At 42.0% G+C, this 25,195-nt stretch overlaps 1 protein-coding gene across 1 annotated transcript in view; it reads left to right on the top strand.

Moving 5' to 3' along the window:
• Nucleotides 1–25,195, top strand: part of LOC135222636 (nucleolar pre-ribosomal-associated protein 1-like) — a 307,212-nt gene that overhangs the window by 50,934 nt on the left and 231,083 nt on the right. Inside the window, exon 3 of the mRNA XM_064260767.1 lies at nt 13,577–13,719. Within this exon, the coding sequence (XP_064116837.1) occupies nt 13,577–13,719 (143 nt within the window). The remainder of the gene's footprint in view (nt 1–13,576; nt 13,720–25,195) is intronic.

Raw genomic sequence — 25,195 nt, 5'->3', positions numbered from 1 at the left:
AGGCTACTGAAGCTTCAGTAGACCCACATACGGTATGTAAGAGTTGCAGGGAGCATGAATGTGTGTATGAAAGCCGTTGCAAGGAGTGCGAAAGACTAACAGATTCTGAGTGGAAGGCGTATGAGACCTATCTTAGGAAACTTGAAAAGGATAGGTTAAGGAGGTCTTCCTCCAGGAGTGTTTCAGGCGTTCAAGATATTAATGTTTCTCCTGTTAACCCTCCTTCTGTTAATGCTCCTAACCCTGTAGTTTTGCCTCCGGGCCCTGAAACAGTGTCTGTAGAGAGTAATACTTTATTTATCCTTAATATTGGAGTCGATTCGTAATCTAGAATCAAAAGTGTTGGCTCTTGAGAGCAAAAGTGACGTGCAAAAGTGCAGTGATACCCCTTGTGTAGTGGAGGGTGCGTCAGATCGGCCTCGTTTCGCCTCTAGGCCTGGACCTCTGCTTGACTCCCAGGACCTGGGGAGGGAGCATGTCGAAAGCCGAAGGAGGGTTACAAGGAACCCCCACCGATCTGACGTGCCTTCGGCAGTTACTGATGAAAATCCCCAGACTGCCAGGGAGCGTGCGCGTGCACGCCTCCTCAAGGAGTGTTTTTCGTCATCGGAGGCTTCATCCCCACGTAAAGGGTGGAGTTCTCAAGGTGCTTCACGTCCGCTGAAAGGACGGCGCGTAATGTTGACGCTTCACGTCCTAGTTCGCCGCTTTTGCGATCTTCGCCTGACAGTGCGTTCGCTGCTTTTCCGCCGCAGAAAAGGCGTAGGGAGTCTTCGGACTTGGATTCAGTTAGCTCGTGTGAGCGATACGGTCGCTCCAGAGCTCGGGAAGAGGCCGTCCCTGGGAGGAGGAGGGGGGCGTCTCGCCGCTCTCCTGCTCACAGGATCAGTCCCTCCCCAGAGCAGGAAGATTCGCCTAACAAGAGAATGATTCAGTCACTGCAGCAGCAACTTCAGGACGCTCTTGCTGCTAGAGAGGCTCTTCCGCGTCGTAGGAAGGATGAGAAGCTCCCGGTGAAGAAGTCAAGACTCGCTCTTTCTCCTCGCTCGCCTCTCTCTTCGTTCGAGTCTCCCTCTAGAGTTCGATCTGCTCCCCAGCAGCTCTCTAGAGAGGTGAGAAGTTCGCTTCTCGCTCTCAGGATGATATATCTCCCGCTCGCAAGTCTTCGCATGTTCGCAAGCGAGTGATCGACGCTGAGCGCGCTTCTGTGCAAGTGGAGCGCGCTTCAGGTGCCGCCAGACGCGCACCTGCTGTGGATAAAACGTGCACCAGTGAGCGGCAGCCGCTCGCTGACTGACGCTCGGCGCGCACCAGTGGAAGCCAAGCGTGCACTAGTGGATGCTCGGTGCGCGCCAGTGGACGCCAAGCGTGTGTTGGTAGAAGTGCGAGCGCGCACCTGTCGCGCCAAACGTGCGGATTCGGACGCCTAAGCGCGCGCTGGTAGACACCAGTCCCTCACCGATGCAAGTTCAGGTGGATGAAGGAACCCTTCATGGGCGTCAGTTTTCTTCAGAGTTTCCTCCTACTTCTCCAGTTTCTGAGGAAGGAGTTAGCGACAATTTAGTAGAAGCAGAGGAAGAACAACAAACAGCTACTGTCTCATCGGACTATAAAGTTTTGATGCGTCTGCTACAGTCAGAGTTCGGAGAAACTTTTCAACCGGAAGCCCCTCGTACTCCTCCTTCTCAATTTTCTTCTTTTAAGGCAACGAAGGCATCGGGGGTTCATTAAAATGAAGAAGTCGCTTTCCACGAAGCAAGCGTTCCGGAAAGTCAATGAATGGATGGAGAAGAGGAAAGCGTCAGGAAAGTCCTCTTTAGCTTTACCGCCTTCAAGACTCTGCGGTAAAGGAGGCATGTGGTATGAGACAGGAGAGGACATAGGCGTTAAACTACCAGCCTCTGCTCAAGGTGACTTTGGAGCATCGTAGACGCCTCCAGAAGAGCCCTTCTGTCTTCATCAAAAGTCACGTGGACCCATAACGAGTTCGACTTTCACCTAAAAGGCCTCTTCAGGACTCTAGAGGTCTTCAACTTTCTTGACTGGTGTCTTGGAGTTTTAGATGCCAGGTCAAGGAGTTCTGATACTATTAGTCTGGGGGAGCTGTCCAGCGTACTTTCTTGTATGGACAAGGCCGTCAGGGATGGTTCTGAGGAGTTGGCTACGCACTTTAGCTCGGGGATTCTTAAGAAGAGAGCGCTCTTTTGTAATTTCACGGCTAAATCCGTCTCTCCAACGCAAAAGGCGGACTTGCTCTTCGCTCCTTTCTCAGACCATCTCTTTCCCCAGGCTATGGTTAAGGACATAGCTTCAAGCCTTCAGGAAAAGGCAACGCAAGATCTTCTGGCTCAGTCTTCTAGAAGGCCAGCAGCTGCTTCATCTTCTGGAGCTTCGTTTGCCAAGAAATCGAAGCCCTTTCGTGCTGGACTTTCCTCGAAAGCAGCCTCCCGAGGAAGAGCTCTTCCAGAGGAAAAACCCCTGCTCCGTCAAAGAGTAGGAAGTGAGTCGGAAGTCCTTCAGACGCCGGTAGGAGCCAGGCTTCTTCGATTTGCGAGAGCCTGGGAAGAGAGAGATGCCGACCCTTGGTCGCTGGATGTCGTGAGGAAAGGGTACAGGATCCCGTTCTTGAAGTCGCCCCCGCTATCCTCAACACCAAAGGATTTGTCTCCCTCTTATCGAGGAGAGAAGCAGAAAGTGCTTTTCGATCTGCTGGAACAAATGATCGAGAAGCAAGCGGTAGAACAGGTCTTCGACCTGGAATCACCAGGGTTTTACAACCGCCTGTTCCTGGTGCCGAAACATTCAGGGGGGTGGCGACCCGTCCTCGATGTCAGCAGTCTAAATCTCTTTGTAATAAAGAAGAAATTCAAGATGGAGACGACTCAATCGGTGCTGTCAGCTTTGAGACCGGGGGATTGGATGGTCTCACTGGACCTCCAAGACCGCGTATTTTCACGTCCCCATCCATCCCCAATCAAGGAAATACCTGCGATTTGTCCTGAAGGGGAAGGTATTCCAATTCAGGGCACTTTGCTTCGGTCTGACCACAGCGCCGTGTGGTTTTCACCATTCTAATGAAGAACGTAGCAAGGCTGCTTCATTTGGAGAATATACGGATCTCTCTCTACCTAGACGACTGGCTTATTCGAGCCTCATCGCGCGAACGGTGTCTGGAGGACCTGCACACGACCATGACGTTAGCAAAGTCCCTGGGGGCTTCTGGTCAAACCTCGAAAAGTCACATTTGACTCCGTCTCAATCTTTAGTCTATCTGGGGATTCAGATGGACTCAGTGGCTTTTCGGGCTTTTTCCGTCCCAGGGGCGACAACTTCAATGCTTGGAGAAAGTGGCGACCTTTCTGGGGAAGGAAACATGCTCTGGTGAGGGAATGGATGAGTTTGCTGGGGACCATTTCCTCACTGGAGAAGTTTGTTTCTCTGGGAAGGCTCCACCTCAGACCTCTTCAATTCTTCCTAGCCAACAGTTGGAAGAACAAGCAAGATCTGGAGGCGATCTTGTGCTTAACGAGAGAGGTGAAGGATCACCTAAGTTGGTGGTCAGATCCTCGGAAGCTCGCAGAAGGGCTCTCCCTCAAACTTCGGAACCCCGACCTAGTGTTGTTTTCCGACGCGTCGTCCACGGGTTGGGAGCAACACTAGGATGGGAAAGAAGTGTCGGGCACCTGGAGAGGGGAACAGGTGTCCTGGCACATCAATCTGAAAGAGCTGTCAGCCATTTATCTGGCTCTCAGGTTTTTCCAGGAAGAAGTATCCGGGCAAAGTCGTTCAGATCAATGCGGACAACACCACAGCGCTGGCATACCTAAGAAATCAAGGGGGAACTCACTCGCCTTCTCTGTTTGCCATCGCAAAGGAACTCCTGTTGTGGGCAAAAGCGCAAGAAGTCACGATCCTGACAAGGTTCGTGTCAGGTCAGGATACAGAATGTTCGGGCGGACCTTCTCAGTCGACGAGGACAGCTGTTGCCGACAGAGTGGACCCTTCACCAAGAGGTTGCCAGTCGCTGTGGAATCTGTGGGGCTGTCCACAGGTGGATGTCTTCGCAACGTCAAGGACGAGAAGGCTTCAACTCTATTGCTCGCCAGTTCTGGACCCGGGAGCAGTCGCAGTAGACGCCCTACTTTGGAGTTGGTCGGGCCTAGACATTTACGCTTTTCCCCCGCTCAAGATCCTCGGGGAAGTGATGAGGAAGTTTGCGGCATCGGAAGGAGCAAGGATGACACTCATTGCCCCCGCCCCCTTCTGGCCGGCAGCAGACTGGTTCACAGAGGTGATGTCCTTCCTGGTAGACTTTCCGAGGACTCTACCCTTACCCTTAAGGAAAGATCTACTCAGACAGCCCCACTTCGAGAGGTACCACAAAAACCTCCCCGCTCTGAGTCTGACTGCGTTCAGACTATCAAGAAGTTGGCCAGAGCGAGGGGTTTTCAAGACCTGTGGCGAAGGCGATTGCCACCGCAAGGAGGCCCTCCTCGATCGCTATGTACCAATCGAAGTGGGCTGTCTTCAGATCCTGGTGCAGGAAAGCAAGGGCATTTCACTCCACCACAACCTCTGTGAGCCAAAGATAGATGACTTCCTTCTTCATCTGAGAGAAGAAGTGAAGTTGGCTGTTCCGACTATTAAAGGCTACAGGAGCGTGCTTTCGGTAGTCTTTAGACACAGAGGACTCGATTTGTCTAATAATAGGGACATTCACGATCTCATTAGATCGTTCGAAACTAGGAAGGTAGTCCAGCCTAAAGTACCCTCGTGGAACTTGGATGTGGTACTCAAATATTTGATGTCGAGTAACTTGCGAACCGCTTCATTCAGTTTCTATCAGGAATCTAACGAAGAAAACGATCTTCCTAACCGCTCTGGCGACGGCGAAGAGGGTTAGCGAAATTCAGGCCATTAGCAAACAGATCGGCTTTTCAGAAAGTAGTGCGGTGTGTTCTTTAAGTCCCATGTTCTTAGCAAAGAACGAGAATCCTTCCAACCCGTGGCCGAGGTCCTTCGAAATCAAAGGGTTGGCAGATATAGTTGGGAACGAACGTGAGAGATTCCTGTGTCCTGTCAGGGCTCTAAAGTTCTATCTGCAGAGAACTAAAGCTTGCAGAGGTTCATCGGACAATTTGTGGTGTTCAGTGAGGAAACCTGATCTTCCTATGTCGAAAACGCACTGGCGTTCTTCATCAGGAATACGATTCAAGAAGCGCAATAATAAGTGTAGTGACAGTGATTTAAAGCTTCTGAAAGTAAAAGCTCACGAAGTGAGAGCTATTGCTACTTCGGTAGCCTTTCACAAAAATATGGCTCTCAAAGATATTTGAATGCACATTTTGGAGAAGCAATTCGGTGTTCGCTTCACACTACCTGCGGGAGGTGAAAGTGACATACGAAAATTGCTTCTCCCTCGGACCATACATTGCTGCAGACAACTGTTTTGGGGCAGGAGGTAACACTCACTATCCTTTTTAGGGATTAGGTTTTTTTTTTTTTAATTTGTGTTTATGGTTGTGGGGTGACCGCCTGGGGCGGGTCTCCCTTCCATTAGCTTAGTTAAGTGGGATACCTTTGGTAAACTAAGCCAGGTGGTGGTATTTTGGTCTCGTTGCCCTCATTAGTATGGTCCATGGTCTAGTCACGTCGTGGTCTCGCCCCTGTTGACAGATCATCTGGAGTGCACCAGCTTCATAGGTCTCTACCTGCTGGCAACTCTAGTAGCACAAGCAGACTTACGTGGCAGTAATCACGAAGCCAGCTATGCTAACAGGTAAGGAATCAAGATATCAATTATCTACACATATGTGTTTCCTAAATCCTCTATTCTGTCTCTCCCACCACCAAAGGTGGGATTCAGCTATATATATATCTGACAGGTAAGTTGCATGAACAAAATGATATTGTAATGATACAATTAAGTTTGTTCATACTTACCTGGCAGATATATATAATTAAGTACCCGCCCACCTCCCCTCAGGAGACAGTGGAAATAAAAATTATGAATAGAAAATGGGAATGATTCCTGATACCCGCCTCCCAGCGGCGGGAATGGGTACTAACCACCTGACTCCCACTACGTGTGTCGTAAGTTTTAAATTCTGTCCGGTGTCGGAAATTATCAGCTATATATATATCTGCCAGGTAAGTATGAACAAACTTAATTGTATCATTACAATATCATATTCAAAAAAATGCTTTTGCCACGTGATAACAGAGGTGTTGCTCATGTCTTACGGCCATTTAACCAGATTTTGAAAATTTCAAAAATATTCATCAAAAATCAAGAGGAAGCCCCCCTTAACGGATAGTGTATTTGGGAATGACTCTGGACTCTTCTTTTCCAGGCTTTTCCCTCCCTGAAGAGAGTAGAGTCATGTCTTCACACAGTAGACAAGTTCCTATCTCTTCTAAAATACTCTGCCAGAAATTGGATGAGCCTGCTCTTAACTTTATCCTTCACCGAACAGTTCGTTTCGCTGGGCAGACTTCTTTGTGGATCCTTCAGTTTTACCTTCAGTCCTAATGGAACAAGATAAAGTTCTCAGACGACTTCCTGTTCCCGATTTTGCTGGAAGTCAAACACCTGCTTTGGTGGAGATCAGAGAGAAGACTTCTGGAAGGAAAGTTGCTATCCCCTCTGAGCCCAGAGCTCAACTTGTTTGCAGACGCATCCTGCATAGGTTGGGAAGCACTGCTGTGCAACAGGGAAGTCTCAGGAATGTTGAACTCAGCTCAAATGGCTAGGCACATCAACCTGAAAGAGCTGACTCCAATCAGTCTAGGATTACAAGCTTTTGCTCCAGAAGTCCGAGGTCAGATCGTGGCAGTAAACTTGGACAACACTACAGCCCTCTCGTACATTGCCAAGCAAGGAGGGCCCCACTCTTTCTCTCTCTGCGAGGCAGCGAGAGACCTCTTTTGGGCCCACTTGAATCACACTAAGCTAGTAACAAGGTTTGTGCAGGGCAGGTGAATGTGTTAGCAGACTAACTCAGTTGCAAAAATCAGGTCATCCCTACAGAATGGACTCTGGATCCAGCGGTCTGCCTAGACCTTTGGTAGTTGTGGGGAAGACCAATGATCAACTTGTTTGCAACTGCCAAAAATCACATGCTCTCACTTTATTGCTCTCCAGTGCTGAACCCAGTGGCATGGGTAGTGGATGCCATGCTTCTGGACTGGTCACAGAAGGAACTTTATGCCTTTCCACCCCTGGGAATGATCAGGGAGGTGTTACAAAAGTTCCAGTCACACGAGAATGTATAAATGATCCTCATAGCTCCTTTCTGTCGTCTCAGGGAATGGTTTCCAGACCTGGTAAGTCTGTTAGCAGAATTTCCCAGGTTACTCTCCCAAAGACCAAAATTGCTCAGACAACCACACATGCCAAGGTTCCACCAAGGACTATCTACTCTGGCTCTGACAGGATTCAAACTGTCGTCCAACTCCTCAGAGCAAGAGTTTTTCGAGAGCGGCTGCAGAGGCGATCTCGAAATGCAGAAAAGAGTCGTCCTCCAAAGTCTACTAGTACAAGTGGAACATTTTGTGAGCTTGGTGCAAAAGAAATTAAAGTCTCTTCTCGAACATCTGTGACTGAGATCGCCAATTTCTTCTGTACCTAAGGACGTCTAGAGGATTGACTTCTTACACAGTCAGAAGATATAGTTCTATGCTAAGCTCTGTACTGTATTTAGGCTCAGAGGATTGAATTTGTCTTCAAATCAAGACTTATTGGACTTGATTAAGTCTTTTGATACCTGGAAAGTAAGGACACTTGGTAGGTATCGTGGAATTTAGACGTAGTCCTGAAATGGCTGTCTGGTCATAACCTCTAGCTTTTGCTTCACTCAGGAATTTTTTTTTAGAAAGACACTCTTCCTGATTGCTTTAGCCTTGGCCAGAAGAGTGAGCAAAATTCAAGCCTAAAAGGATTGGTTTCTCTAATGGAGATGCTTTTGTCTTATTTACTTCAGGCTACATTGCTAAGAACGAACATCCTACGAAACCTTGGCCTCGTTCTTTTACTATCAAGAACTTGTCTAGTGTAGTAGGAATGGAGGATGGAGAGAGGACTCTGTCCAGTGAGAGCTCTGAAGTTTTACATGTGCAGGACTGAAAACATTAAAAGGACCTTCTAATAGTTTGTGGTGCTCTGTTAAGGACCCCTCACGACCTCTCTCTATGAACACCATTTCGTTCTTTCTTAGAGACCTCATTCAGGATGCCCATTCTCAGTTAGCAGTGGAGGGTCTACCTGTTTTGAAGGTAAAGGCTCATGAGATTAGAGCAGTGGCGACATCTCTGGCCTTCAGATATAATCTTTCGTTAGCTTCCATTCTCCAGTCCACATACTGGAAATGTAAGTTAGTCTCTGCGAATCACTATCTTAAAGAAGTAGAAACGATTTTTAATGATTGCAGTACTTTGGGTCCGTTCGCAATGGCTAGCATGGTAATGAGAGAAGAAGCATAGGAAGCATTCCTTCCTTCGCCTTGAAAACTAGTGTTGAGTCCTTGGGGAGTGTGGGGTTACTTGATACTGGATACTCTCCAGAATTGTTGGTAGGGGGGTGGTTTTTTATATTTGGTGTAGGTAGTTTGTTGGTATTATGGCTTTTTGTTGTTCATGGTACTGCGCCCTTGGCAGGGGCCATGTCTGTGCTTTACTAGCGCTTGGTGAATTCCTCGTTGTAAGGCCCCCACTATGTAGTAGTAGGTGACCCTGGTCATACACCACATCTGTACTAAGTTGAGAGGCAATTTTGTCTGCTAAAACTCTCTTAACAGGTAAGGAAACAAGCATTATGTTAATGCTGGCAGTATTTCTATTTGCATGATTTTATCAATTATAATTGCAATAGTAGTTCATCCATGAATCCCACCTCCTAACAATGTGGGAATCAGCTATGTAATTACTTGGTAAGTTACTTAAACAAAAATTGTTTTATAATAAAATATAATTACTTACCAAAAATTATATTTTATAATAAAATGTAATTACTTACCATTCTGTAATTACTTCCCAAGTAATTACAGAATGGGAGCCCACCCTTCTCCCCTCTCATGGATGAAAAGGCATAAATAAAATTGAGCTTCTTTGCCGAGTTGGTTACCTATTCCCCCGATAGTGGGCGGGGTACCGACCTACACCAAAACAAAAGAATCGCTGCTGCAATTTTAAAATTTTAGCTACCGGTACTTAGAAATACTTAGCTATGTAATTACTTGGTAAGTATAAACAAAACATTCTTTTATTGTAAAAATATAATTTTACTCAAATTCATCCAGCAAGGGGATTGGATGATGACAATTGATATGGAGGATGTGTATGTTCATTTTCCAGTTCATCCTAAATCAAGGAAATATCTAAGGTTTGTGTTCCAGGGCATGGTCTTTCAATTTCAGGCCCTATACTACTTCAGCTTCTCCACAGCCCCACAGCTCTTCACCAGCGTTCTTTAGAGAAGTAGCTTCATCTAACAGGCATAAATATTTGCCTGTATGTACTGCAGTGGCCCCCTGGTTTTACGCGTTTCACATTTCCACAATCTGCTTTGTTACGGATTTTTGTGGAACACATGATTCACTTCTCCATGGGGAACTTTCACTAGTTTACTGATTTTTTCTATTGACCATATCTCTAAAATTACAGGCAGTTCCTGGTTATTGGCTGGGGCTTCATTCTCAGCGGGGTGCTGATGAGCAAAAACTGACATTAATCAAAACTCAGCGATTTATGGTGTTTATGGCGCTGATAACTGGTTAATGGCACCTCTGTTAGGTATGTTATAGTGCCATAACATATTGGGCGCTAATAACCGGAACTCGGCGCGTTATGGCCCTATAAATCGCCGATTTTTAAAACCAAATCGCCATTAACTGAGCCGGCCAATAACTGGGGACTGCCTGTATTACTAATTTGCTTTTTCTTTTTAGAACAACACTATTCACTAAATAGTACTGTATTTTTTCATATTTTCTTATGTCCCACCGTTATCCCTACATTATGGGGTCTGTTGCCTGATGCACCTTCTCCACTTCCTTCTATCCTCCACCAAACCTCTTCTCTCCACATCTTCCTTCACTTTATCTTGCCATTTAATTTTCTGTCTCTCTCTTGATCTTCTTCCTCTAACAGGTTCTTCCCAAACCCTCTCCACTCCCTCCTCATCATCCAGCCTTAACACATGCCCATACCATCTCAATCGTGACGCTCTTATCACATCTGAAATCTTTACTAAGCCTTCTCTTCTTATTTCATAGTTTTCCAATCTCTCAAGCAACAATATTCCCATATCCACCTCAGTATTTCATCTCTGCTCTCTCAAGCTTTACTTCCTCTTTTCTTGTTAGAGCCCATGTTTCCGATCCATACAATAACACTGGTCATATCACTGTGCTATAGATCTTGACTTTTAGCTTGATTGGCATTTTCTCATCACATATTTCTCCAGGTACATCTCTCCACTTCTCTCACACCACTTTTATCCCACTGTCAACTTCAGCTTCACATCCTTCCTCTTGGGTTAAAGTATCTTAAGTATTTAAACTTTTCCATGTTTTATAATCGAGCCTCTTCTTGTATTACAGTCAGCCCCCCGTATTCGCGGACTCAGGTATTCAAGGATTTCTCCATGGGCCTTATTTGCTGGAAATTTGCCTATTCACAGTATTCTTCTATGAGAAATATCCACAAATGACTGTATTTTCTTATCAATTTTATCATAAAATGCACTTTTTGTGATAAAACTTAAAAAACACAGGTTTAAGAATTTTTTGTGGCTTTTTCTTGAGTTTTAACCAACAAAATAAGCTGTTTCAAGCATTTTTATAAGGGTTTCAACTATTCGCAGGTTCTAGTTCTTCATTTGGGGGGGGGGTGGCAGTCTGGTACCCATCCCCACAAATATGGGGAAACACTGTACTATTTTGTCTGTCTTCTCTACTGCTCACCAAAACCTCCTGTTTTATTCACATTCACATTTAAGCCACCCCTCTCCAAAGATTCCTGCCACTCTCCAACCCTTCTTTGTAGGTCTTCCTCATCTTCAGCAATAATCACCAGATCATTGGCTACAACAACCACCCACAGCACATAATATTGTTTATGATTTACAGCATGCTTATATTGTAGTTATGCATATATGAAGCTCATTCCATGGTGGGCCCCATACTGAGCCTAATAGGTCTCTCTCTCTCTCTCTCTCTCTCTCTCTCTCTCTCTCTCTCTCTCTCTCTCTCTCTCTCTCTCTCTCTCTCTCTCTCTGTTGATGATAAAGCATAGTGTGCAATATTATTTAAAATATATTAATTATTTTCATTTTATTTTCCAGTAAAAGCAGGCTGGAAAATAAAATGAAAATAATTAGCAGATATTTTAGATATTATACAACATGTTTTATCATCAAAAACTTTACATTAACCCCTTCTTTACTGGGTGGGTGAGCAGAATGTAAACATTGCGTTCGCTGCCGATCCGAATCTCTCGCTAGTGTCCCTTGTACAAGGGACACTGGTGGTCGGTGAGAAAACTACAGTCTTTAATAGAAATTCGGTCTTACAGAAAGTTGGTATATCCACCTGGAACATGCACATAAAGTATTATCAAAATAGAACAGTAAATAAGCACATAATAACAAAAAAAAGAGCAACAACTAAAGCGAAAGCCCCGCCGATAAATATGGAAATCGCAAATTTTATAGTATATCTCTCAAAAATTGGTCGATGTCGGTTTCTACGTTTTCTAAGATTAGTTTCATCACAGAATACAACTTTAGGGGTATCAGGGGTATCTAAACTAATTTTTCAAGTTTCTTGTCCTCAGAAAAAATAGCTTTTTTGCTTTTTCTCTGGTTTGGTTTTTTATATATAAGTTACTATAAAGGCTTTATTTTTACCTTCATTTATCTGGTGTTCATATCTTTTATTTGTAAAATGTAATAAGTGAATAAATAAATAAATACAGTAAATGATGATGCAACTGGTTTTATACTTGGGTAGAAGTTATTACATGTTTACGCTTGTCTGGTTTTGTGATTTTTTGTTGAGACGCAGTTCATCTGTCACCTACACACTACTATAAGCAGTAATAATATTTTTTGGGGTTCATCATACGTCTGGCATCGTGTCATACTGTTTATTTTGCTCCAAACTCTTCAAACCGAAATTACAGAATGATTGGAAGTCCCTATCTGAAAAGAGGAGTTTTGGTGGTACTTTTCATACCACCTTTATGCACCCGGGGCGGTGTAGTAGACTTGAATGGTGGTACCCGCCTACCTCCAAACAAACTTTTGGTAATGAAGAGGTTAATATCATTTCAAATACATCTTACATTACCCTTAGAGAGAGAGAGAGAGAAAATCATACACTTATTATGCTTAGTCCGGGGCCACACCTGGAGTGTCTTAATAGATACATAACTACTATGAGATTCAGAGCCTCTGTAACACAGTTTTTTGGACTTTGTTCCTTGTCAAAGCATCGGATGTAGTAGCTGAAAGTTGACATATGTATATTTTACAACCACACATAAATTTTGTCAGCATTATCAATAACCTAAACCCGATAGTTTTAATTTTTATAGAGTAAAATTTATCTAGCCGACGCCATGGCCAATGATTACGACCCAAGATTCGAAAAACATTCATTACGTAAGCAAAGTAAACACCTTTTGACAAAATGTTGTGCCGCCCATCCACTAGACAGAAACCCATTCACCTTGTTCTATCGGCTCTGAAACCCAAAGACTTTATGAATGGCGGAACGATACATAGATGTGGGAGGGGTATCTGTGTTAGCGTAGTAATACTACTGTAGCAGTAGTGCCGCAACAGTATAGCAGTAATATACATGAATTAAACTTTTAGGCCAACTGCTGGGATCCTTGAGGATCATTTAGCACTTCTTACAACTACTCGAGAAATGAGTTTTTATAACCAGAAGTTAAATTTTCTAATCCAACAATGCCCATAATAGCTTTCAGTGTTTGGTTTTTAGGTCTTCGGCGTAAGAGGGTTAAGCCATGTACCGTTCTACCCCGAAAGTGGGCAGGGTTAATTACTTACACCAAAACATGAACACTAATATAAAAATTTAAATCTTAAGTTCAAACAAAAAAATGGGAATGAATAGCAATGTAATTACTCAGTAAGTATGTATAAAACCTAATTTTATCATAAAAAATGTCATTGTTATTATCATGTTATTATCATGAGAATTACATTTTAGTACTATACTATAGATTCATGACACTACCAGAAATACAGTATGAGTAGGTTTGCTTATCAACTGTAGACAGTAAGAAGATTGACAGAAGCCCTGAGGAGACCAGCTAATTTGGATCCACAATAATGTACTTGAGGCAAGTCACTTTCTGCACATAAGTTTGTATCCTTGAGTCAAAGATGATCTTCAAATAACCTTTTTTTCAATGTTAACTGGATTTGCGTGATTTAGAACGTTTTGATAGAAGTGGAGAAATTTCGGTAAGTAGATCAAATTATTAAAGAAATGAGTTGAACATCAATATTGATTTATTAAAATTATTTGACCCCTTTATATTCCAGTTTGTCTTTAGACGTTGATAAGCACAAAGAGGTGGCATTGAAAATAACTGTTCATCTGCTTGAGAAAAAAGGAGCAAGGATGCAAGAACTACTCATGGATGGAAGAGCAGACAGGATTAAAACAGGTCTTAAATGTCTTAAAGGTTAGTTTTGGATTGTATTGAGACAAATTTTTCTAATTATAATGCTCCTTGTGGTATTATAGTTTCTGCTTTGTTATATTGTATATTGTAAGAAACTGTGCAGTAATATTTGAACATTTTAGTCATTGCAGTCATGATCGTAAATGTTTTTACATCAGCTTTTCCCTTTTTGGGGTTACAACTGTGGTGAGTTTTCTTAACTATAGTCTCTTTTGTACTTTTTTGCCTGAGCTCCAATTAGATCTACGTGTTCATCTGTCTTCTTTTTCATGATTTCCCAGCCCATCCTACAAGTATTTGTCCTTTCACTTCTATGTCTACTGCTTTTTTGACCAACAGTTACTCTTCTCATCACATGCTAAGACCTTAGATTATTTTTTAATCAGTATGCAAACCTAATTCATTTGAGATGTATCTCACCTACTATTAAAGATAGTTTATATCTCTTCCATGCCAATAGGCGAGTCTGCATTCAAACAAAAGATCAAGTGGCTGACTGGATGACTAGTACACCTGTTGTCCACCAGGTGTTTTGAATGTCTTAACTCTTGTCAGAATTCTCCTTGCTGCCATTGTGTATAGTTGTATGTTGGTATTTGGCTGTTAGTTGCTTTCATGGTACAGGAAATTTATTTTTCCCAGGATGCCCTCCACTGGAATCAAGGAATGATTATGTACTGTGTTTGTAGGATGTTGATTTTTGAGGTAGATAAGCATGCTGTTTGTGCCAGCTGCAGGAGTAGTGTATAGTTTGATCTTAAGAATATAGATGTAAGGAAAATAGGGATTTTCAAAGGAAATTTGTTAGTATAGGAAGAGAAGGGAAGTAGGTAGGTTGTAAAAGCTAGTTAGGTCAGGTTATAAAGCTCTCATTTCTCCCTCTTCTGTAGGTTTTGTCTAGTTTTTATACAGTAAACTTACCAAGACATAGCTAAAAGTTTCTACCTATGGCAGTCTAAAAATTCAAACTTTGCCATAGGTTTAATTAACTGTTTAAGTGTAGGTAATCAGCCCCACCCACTTTCCAGGCACCGGGAAAAACAACCAGGCAGGGAACTTCAGTTCATTTGCTGCCAGCTCCCGACCAACATCGCTGGTTCTCCATGCAGTCTACTTCATTTTTTGGATGGTTTTTTGCTTTGGTTTAGTGAAGTACAGTGGTCTCCCCTTAGTTATTTTTGGGGGATGGATACCAGACCTCCCGCAAATTGCTAGAACCCACTGTGAGGACCAGAGAGTAAGACAAGTGGCTTGGTACTGATAATTTATTAAAGGAAGCTGCGGACGGATATGTAGTATCCTACCTGAACAGAGAGAAACTGTGTCTAGGCCAGAAGGATTTGTGTTTTCTCGGAGACATACATTTAAAGATAATATGATATACAAATAATGGAATTACATGAGTTGTACATCGGCAGAAAGGCTGCGGAACGCTCTATAGAATGGTTAAAGGAACAACGCGGCTTGATGATGAGATACAATAAAAAATAGGGAAAAGTGTTGTCTTTACAAATACTCTCCCCCCAAGACAAAGATTGTGCAGTAATTGTTGGATGAAAAATATCTTGGAGGCAGGAGGCAACCCCGTGTCCTTGTGAGACTTGTTGTGGGATGTTATCAAATGTAGAGTCCTTCGGCGTTGCTGGCTGACAGGATGCCTCCCCTGGCGGTTGCTTGGGGGGTTCTACTGTTGAGTGAGGGTGACCAAGACTGCGGAGGGAGCTGCATTGTGTGCGGTGGTGACGTGGGACGGGCCATGGGTACCCCTAGGTGCAGCGACAGCACAGGTGGGGCTGAGAAAGCCTCCAAACGTAGCAGCGACATCCTGCAGGCAGAGCGGAACCACAGGTGAGGCAGTGGCGTCAGCAGGTCGAGGAAGCCAACAGGTAGCGGTGTCGGCAGGCAGAGGAGGCCCACAGGTGTGGGAGCAGTGTTGGTGAGCCGAGGAGCACTACAGGCAACGGTGTCAGAAGAGTGAGCAGGTCCCTGGGTGCATCAGCGGCGTCGGGAGGTTGCCTGGGGACTCGCAGGTGTTGCAATGGCACCAGGGGAAGAACCAAGGAGACCCACAGGTACGGCGGGTCGAGAAGGTATCTGGCGTCCCCCCCTTGAGGCAAAGGAGGTCGCAGAGTCGAATGGATGTTCCTGGACCGCTGCCTGATTTTGTGTTGGCTGACCAGCACCCAACTACCCGTCTTCGTGGCTTGTCTCACTCACAGAATGGATGAAACTGCTGGAAAGAATGCCTGGAAGCTGTGCCGTTATAGGTCCATTAATGGCGTCGATGTTGTCCTCGGAATGGAGCTTTTCAGAGACCTAAACTGTGACACCGTATTGAGTCCGCTAAAGGTTCTCTGAAGGTAAGTGGCCGTAATTAGTCCGTTAAGGGCGGGGCCTAAACTGCTGTGTCACCGACTCTGGGAGGTCACCAGTTGTGAGGACCAGAGAGTAAGACAGGTAGTTGGGTATTGATAATTTATTAAAGGAGGCTGCGGACAGATGTATGTAGGGCTGATGTTTTTGTATAACAAGGCACCTTGTGGGTTTTAAGACCTGCGATAATTTACGCTAAAGTCGGTTGTTATGACTCACCATCCTCATTGGAGTATCTTGGATTTCGATGAAAATTTTAAGTTCATTCAGTATCTTCTTTCTGATGTGAGGTTCTAGTGTTGAAACACAGAGTACGAAAATATCTGTATTCTCTAAGTCTACATCGTGAAGATTGGATAAAATTGGACAGGTCTTCCAAGGAAGCTGGCTTAATGAAGTCTGACATACAATCTGGTTTACAAATCATAAAGTGAGCAGACAGTAGCTCGAACATACGAACAGATGACATAGATAACAAGTCATGTAGGCCTGTCTGGGTTATAGGTCACTGTGGTTTCCTCAAGCAGGAAGCTTTGTCAACAGTTTACAAAACAATAGATTTGATGACCACAGATGACGGCAAACCAGACACTGACTGATACAACACATCAGCTTAGCCTACATTATCTTATCTGGTCCGATCACACTCCTGCAAGCAAACTGGTTGACCTCTTGGGTCACTGGTTTTAATTAATCATAGTTTTAGTTTTTGTATATGGAATAACATTCCATATATTTCATTATGTAACACTTACAGATGTAGTATCCTACCTGAACAGAGAGGAACTAGGTCTGGGCCAGAAGGATTTGTGTTTTCTCGGAGACACATTTAAAGGTAATAAGATATACAAATAATGGAATTATATGACTTATGCATCGGCAGAAAGGCTGCGGAACGCTCTATAGAATGGGTAAAGGAACAATGCAGCTTGATGATGGGATACAATAAAAAAGGGAAAAGCGTTGTCCTAATACCACGAATGTTTGGAACCCCTATAAAGCACTTCAAACGGCCTATTTTGTTAGTTAAAACTCAAGAAAAAAACCACTAAAAATTATAATGCCTGGATTTTTTAATATTTTTATTATCACAAAAAGTACATTTTGTGATGAAATTGATAATAAAATACAGTAATTTGTAGATATTTCTCATAGAAAAATACTGTGAATAGGAGAATTTCCCTCAAATAAGGTTCCCTTTAGAGGAATCCACAAATACGTACATGAGTCCGTGAATCCGGAGTTGACTGTACCAGGGTTGACTGTACTCGGATTTCACTGTAGCTTTTAAAGCTTTATTTTTGTTAGCTTTGATGGCTTTTTGAAATGTCTGACTAGTGCTTCGAGTGTTAGGTTTTGCACTTAGGGGTGTAAGACCAGATTATCTAAGTCTTCCTAGGATTCTCACACTCAGAGCATCAAGCGTAGGGGACAAGAAAAAGTGGAAGGTATTTAGTTGTAATTGGGAAAAACCTGAGGAAGAGGAAAGCAGCTATTAGAGCTAAAAGAAAGACTAATTTAGAGCATTGTAGAACCTAGTGCTATTTCTTCCCCTCACCTTCCTGTTTTTCCTACCCATAGTCCTCCTACAAGATTGCAATTAACTCCTGCTGCAGGTTCCTGTGCTTCCAATCCCAACAGCTTTGCCGCCTCAAATCGAGGTTCAGTCAGAAGTTCAATTTTTTCGGCCCAAGCAGTGATGGAGTTGGGTTCCTCGTTCAGTGCTTTTGTGGTTACGACAACTCAAATTTTAATTTGCTGTGGGGCTGCTTGTCTCATCTGGTATTCTTTGGTTGGGGATGTCGCTCGGTCTGGCATTATTTATATTATTTTTGTATTTATATAGTCTTCTTAAGTTGGTGGGGAGGAAGAGCACTTGTTGTGTCGTATTCAGTGAGAGCTTTTCATGTCGTATAAGGAGTGCCTCGAGTAGTCGTAAACGTTGCTGGTCAGGAGCCATCCCTATTATTTTAGTACAGGTGGCCCTCAGTTAGCGGCAGGGGTTCCGTTCCTGGCCGACGACGCTAAGTGATTTTCGATGCTAAGCGATTTTAAAGCCTACGGCCGCTGCACACCTTCTTTCGAAACTCTAGACCAGTCAAAGGCGCCGTAATCCCACAATGGCCCAATAAGTAAAATTATATTTATGCAGTATAGTACTATAGAATTTACTGTACAGTAGATTATAGCATTATAAATACTGTTAAGTGAAAAAAGCCAGCTTTAATCCTTTGGGTGTCTAGAGTATGTAAAGATATATAATAAGGTTTATACAGTGTACAGGTAGCTGCAGTGTTCAAGTTACGATAATTCGTCTTACGATAGTCCGATTTTATGAGACCAAATTACAATAGCCTAACTTTATCCATCATCTAGTTACATAAGTTTAATAACAGCAAAAGAGAATGATGAAAGTATGGTTTTAACGTTATACTCTTTGCGTGAACGTGTACAGCCATGAACAACCGAACGAGAAACAATTTTTTTTTTTTTTTTTTTTTTAACTGAATTGGATAACATCTGTTTGGCTTGTATTTCAATCATCGTACTACAGTACACTGTTACCGTAGTTGTCATAAATGGCGTTATGTATAGAATAGAACTGAGATATCTTAATGTAATAACTTTATTTGCTATAGATCAAAGATCAATCGGGGAAATATACTGTTAAATTTAATCCTAGTTATAACTGAAGCTGAGAAAACAGTTCAAGCTGCTATTGACTTATCGTACATCGGCAACAAGGATAAAACTCCAGTAAACGTATGCCATTAAACACAACCGAAGATAAAATTGAGATAAAATCATTTTAATTGCGAACAGAATCACATAATTTTTTTAAGCAATAAGCCACCAACGTAATCTGTTAACGAAAAAAAAATAGTTCACATTCACAACAAGACATTCAATTCATATTTCTGCCTAAAAACACGATGTATAAGGAAAAATAACCTTCTCTCATATAAGTCAAGTATCTAGATATTCGTTTATGCTAACTAGAAGCAAGAGAATTCGGTCAGAATTGCATTATGGCGAAACAAACTCGTATTCGCCATCATCTGATTTCAAACCACAGCATTGGCCGGTCCGCGGAATACTGGCTTAGATTTGCCGTAGTATTTTATAATACAATAATATGAGAATACATACAATATTATTGGATACAGTGAAGTAATGTATAACTTTTTAAAGGATTTATGGAAAAGATGCATAATTGATAAAATAACACCATGCATTTTTCGGAACAGTGGTGGACAAGAACGAACATGAAAAAACATCCCCTGACAACATGGAGCGTAGTTACAAAGGCTGCCTTAATTTGTATCATATTTATGTACAAAAATAAAAATACCCAATACGTAATATATTTTCATACACATTTTAAACGTAAAAGCATAAACATTTAAAAAATCGACACATTGATTGCTAAATTTGCACTTTTTTTAACTCAATATTTTTGGAAGAGTGGCAGATGGCGGATTACAAGAACGAACATGAAAAAGCATCGTATTTGATAACGTGAAGGGCAGTTTCAAAAGCTGCCTTTTTATATTTCCGCACAGAAATAAAAATACCCTATACTTAATACATTTTCATACACATTTTAAACATAAAAGCATGAACATTTATAAAATCGACACATCGATCGCTAATTTGCACTTTTTTTTAACTATATTTTCGGAAGAGCGGCAGGCGGCGGCTCACAAGAAAGAACATGAAATAACATCGCATTTGATAGCATGAAGGGCATTTCAAAAGCTGCCTTCGTATATTTCTATGCAAAAATAAAAATATCCTTGACATAGTATATTTTCATACACATTTTAAACATAAAAGCATGAACATTTATAAATCGACACATCCATAGCTAAATTTGCACTTATGTAACTCTATATTTTTGGCATAGAACAGTGTCAGAGGCATATATTTTACCCTAATATACCTATGTAATAACTCTCCATAAAATTTTTTTATGTAATTTGCATAACCTTTATGGTCTGAACGGCATTTCTACAAATGTATGAACTCGTTAGACAACGGCGCTAGCGGCGCTGTTAACTGAAAATTGTGCTGTAAGAATATCTTAAAATGCCTTATTTTTTTAATGAATATTTATGACGACAGCCGTAAAACCGAATTGCCGCTGAGCGATTACGCCGTTAACCACGGGCCGCCCATATTCTTGATAATACCATCATGGGAGATGGCTTCCTGGTGTGCTGGCCTGGTATGGTTTTTAATTGCTCATCCTTGTGCGTGCTAAGAAATCCTCTTGGATAGTGTCATGGAAGTCACCAATGTAAGAGTCATTGGTATGACTTCTATGAAGCATAAATACTACAGACCTAAAAAGATAAAGTCAAATACAATGTAACAAATACTGGAGTGAAGAAAATTTCAAAAACATAGAACTAGCTTGTCAGAAAATCAATGCTAATTAGATACAGTGGAACCTCGGTTTTTGTACACAATCCTCCGAAATGTTAGAAAACTACAACAATAATTTCCATAGGGAATGATGTAAATACAATTACAGTCTGCCCCTGTATTTTTAGTGGTGGTTTTAACTATTTGCAGGTTTTAACTATTGACGGGGGTGTCGGGCACACATCCCCCGCGAATACAGGGGGAACACTGTAATGCGTTCCAGACCCCCAAAAATATTAACAAAAAATACTTTATAGGGAATAAACACAGTTTTACATACAAAAAACAATGAGAAATAAATATAAATGAATAGTGAAACATTTAATATCACTTACCTCTATGGAAGACAGAGTGAAGGGGAGGAGGAAGAGTGGTTATGTTTTGGAAGGGGACCTCCCTTCCAGAAGGATTTCAGGTATCAAGGACCTATCTGGGTTTACTTCCCCTCTTTGATTTTTACTGGCACTAGGACTAGCTTGAGTCACTGGATGCCTGTTGTACAACAAAACTGTCCAGAGACATTTGTTTCTGCCATTTCTTTAAAATTTGCATAAAGTGGAACACGGCATTGTCATTAAAGATGTTGGAGACTTGGATTACATCTTTGTTGGGATGATAATTCTCCACAAAATATTTTACATAACTCCACTTGTAAATATGTCCTTAATTACTGAAGTAGGCACAGTATATATGCCCGTTTGCTTTCTGAATTTTTCGAACCAGCCTCTGCTGAACTTAAATTCACTAACAGCTACACTTGTAGGCATTTCCTTACTGTGATCAACATGCAACACCCAACACTTTGCTACGAGTTCTTTCTTAAATTCTATAGTGTTTTTCACCATTTTTACAGAAGGGCTGGCACTTGGAACTTTCTTGTGCCCCATGATGGGCAAAAGAAAGTTGTACTCTAATAAATAAACATGAAAAACAATGACCACAAAAGCAGAATGGATCACGAGAGAATATGGGATGCTTTGTTTGGACACTGTTACGGAGCCTAGTCACACTGTGGGCACCGGAAGGAGCATTTCTGAGTGTATGAAATCTGAGGAAACGTATGAAAGCAGAGATGAAATTTCGCAGGAAAAAGTTTACGAAAACCAAGTCAAACAAAAACAGAGATTCCACAGTATTACAAAGGGTCTAAAAACTGGAAAATGTACACAAAATAATATTGTAATTAAAACTAATTATATGAAAAAATATTTAAGTAAATAGAGTGAGGTAAACAATAAAATATAATTACTTTCAGTGTAGGCTGGAATTATGGCCGTTAAATTCTTGAACAAAGTGGTTAGGCAGTAACTACCCTCTGGTAGAGGCTGTTAGGCCCGCCTGCCCGGATGTAAGCACTCCACTTTGCTTTTGGGTGTCTTCCGATAAGATGTATGTTTGTGAGCTCTTGCTGACTAGCTGTTAATTAGAACTTTCCCGGTGTGATCTTTAATAAATTATTTTGAATAAATATGCATATACTGTGTTTAATATTGATAATTAATTGAATTTATCAATTAATATGCAAACCCACTTTTTGTGATAGCCCCTCTTCTACTTTGTGTTAAAGGGGCCGGCTGGAACCCTTATATATGGTGGTATAGGGCGAAAAATGCAAAGTCATGAAAAAATTCATGGAGCTTCATAATATACGCGTAGTTAGTGAAGAGAGAGGGGAGGGATGCCTAGTAACGCCCCCTTCTTGCCTGACAGCACACGTCACACTGTGCCCAAGGCTACGATCTTTGAGCAAAGAGATCTTCATTTATGATAAATAACATAGTTTTGGTTTTTTAATACCCAAAATGGAATATGAAATTCATAATAATCATGATTTATTAAATTGTCTTTGTAAAATGAGAGTACACCTTCGAGTTTCACCTCTGACATTCTCTTGCATTTACGTTTGTTTATCTTTGTTTTGGCAAAAATTTCATCATGCCAAAGAGGAAAATACAAGGAAAACATCTTGCTAACATACAGAAGAAGAAAATTCGCTGTAATAGCCGAGTTAGTGAAGGGGAGAGAGAGATAGAGTTGCGTAGGAAGGAGTGCCCCATCTTGCCTCAAGCAGTGCCCCAGTCTAGTATATATTAGCAAAGGGATCATCATTTATGATTAAATTATGATAAATAAAATAGTTTTGGTTTATTAATACACAAAAAAGAAATATACATTCATAATAATCATTATTTATTAACATTGTCTTTATAGAAATACGAAGGAAAACTTTGAACGCCCGTCTCTCAAAACTATACTTATTGACCTTCACTTAGTTTTAAAGCTATAACATTGGAATTTGGTATATAACTCAGAAAGACATTATAGAACAATCAAATGGAGCCCTTTTTTCCGATTTTTGTTCCGTCTTTTTTTTTTTATAAATTTTTTCCTCCTGATTTATAGGGTTTATTTTTTTACCATATTGAAAAATTCATATCTAGCAAAAAATGACTTTTAGAAAAAAACTCTCTATTTGATTGGAGGTCTACATCAGGTCTACATATGGTAGTAATCCCAGGTCTTAATGTTAAATATCAAGGGAGGAGATAGAATTTGAAAAATGGTTATTTTCGGGATAAATTGCCTTGGTGTCACAAAACCGAAGGTCAGAGGCGAAAATCATATGCGGTTTGGAGATATCCCAAGTCACCTTATTAAGTGGTATGAATGTCAAAGTTCTGTCGTTAAAAAACGGCATTAGCCAGCCAGCCCCCTTAAGGTTCAGCAGCATGGGTGTGCCAACATTTTTATTAGAACATATTTTCGCCCTTTAACGTTAGGATGAGACATGTATTCATCCAATATTTACGCTTATGCTCTGGAAATTCCTGAGGGGAACTTTGGAGGTTTGTCCTTTGTTTCTACTGGTAATTCCTCTTCTTCATCCTTTTGCTAGCTACTGGACGAACATAGAAGAGGCGGCGTGTGGTGTTGATGTTTGAGGGATCTCCTCTCATTTCGGAGGGCGGTGCCTTTGGATGCGAGAGGAGTAACCTTATCACTTTAAATCATATCAACAGTGTTGATAGTTGATTACAGAAGTAGATGGTTGGATATCTCTTCATGTTGGTCATCCTAACCTTGGAATTGTACCTGTGACTTGTAGCATGCAGTGATATTGGTCCTTGAGTGTGTGTACTGTTTCCCTGCTGGAAATCATATTCGTTTACTGCTGCTATCCTGGAGTTTTGTCACTGGACAAAGCCTTCCCCGCTCCCCCGTGATTATTAACTCTATTCCTGGGTAAATATACCTCATCCTGTAGAAGTCTTGCAGAATTTGGAGAAGTCAAAGAGGAAGAGAGTGGTGCTAAGTCTGCTCACCGTTAAGACTCGGGCACGGCGTGGAAGAAAGGATCGAGTTGCTCAGGTGATTCACACCTTGCTGGTGATCACTCTCGCGGTGATTGCTCGGTTCCCAGGGTTGATGTGATGGTCCTGCGTGACTGTGCTCACAGAGACCTGTAGGGGCTCCCCAATTCGGTCCTCTTGAGAGGTTTGGCCTCGACGGTACCGGCTCTCTCCAGTCAGGTGCATGCTCAACCCCACCCAGACAACAGTCATGTTCATGTGACCAACTGGTCTCGGCGAAGAACGTTTCACCTGCCATGCGAGTTTTGTAATCCTCCTCGGGAAAGCGTTTTCTCCAGACGATAACGCTTTCCTAGACTCGCATCGCGGTCATCACTGCAGGTTGATGACTGCATGCGACAGTGTGACTCATTTCTCCTGCTAGTTCCACTAGCAAGGCAAGTGAGAGCATCAACTCTTCCTCACCTATTCCCCTTTACTTCATATGGTTTAGGGAGGGGCGAGGTGAATAGGAGGGATCCTGCAGAATACTCTCTGTAGGTTTCAGCGTCAGGGGATTACGTTCCTGGAGGGATCTTATGGTCCTACCGTACATATGTCCACGTCGTTGAGGAAGGATCTTATGTTAAAACTTATGTCTCCATGGCTTTTTCTGTCCTATGGACAATTTCAATTCCCAGTCCCCTATGGGTTCTTGCGTTTTAGGAGCCTCAAGTGTATATTCTGTTGAATTGTACTCCATTCTAGTCTTAAATGATCTCATTTAGGACTGGTTTTTATGCCTGCTCCTCCTCGATTTCTATGGGAAGTTAACCCTTTAATGCCTAAGGGGTATAATAAAAATCGTCTCCCGTGTGCCGAGGGGGTCTCGGAGTGAGCGCCGAAGCGGAAAAAATATTTTTTTCAAAAAATCACAGCGCTCTTAGATTTCAAGATTAAGAGTTCATTTTTGGCTCCTTTTTTGTCATTGCCTGAAGTTTAGTATGCAACCATCAGAAATAAAGAAAAATATCATCATCATATATAAATAATGCGATATATGATAGCGCGAAAACAAAATTTCATATACAGGGTGGGCCAAAAGTAGCCTCACAGTTAAAACAGGTAATACGTAGTACATTTATTTTTTACAAACAATTAAGTAGCAGATATGAAGAATGCTGCAACGTTGAAGGCGGACATTTTGAGCACTTAAGAGATTAAATGTTCCTAACTAAATGCAATTGAACTGTAAGACAAATGCACACAACAGTGCTACTTAATTGTTTGTAAAAAATAAATGTACTGCATATTACCTGTTTTAACTGTGAGGCTACTTTTGGCCCACCCTGTATAATTGTATTCAAATCAAGCTATGAGCAAAA

Source organism: Macrobrachium nipponense, chromosome 8, assembly GCF_015104395.2.
Source record: "Macrobrachium nipponense isolate FS-2020 chromosome 8, ASM1510439v2, whole genome shotgun sequence".
Taxonomy (NCBI): Eukaryota; Metazoa; Arthropoda; class Malacostraca; order Decapoda; family Palaemonidae; genus Macrobrachium; species Macrobrachium nipponense.
This window is presented reverse-complemented; position numbering and strand designations above follow the sequence as displayed.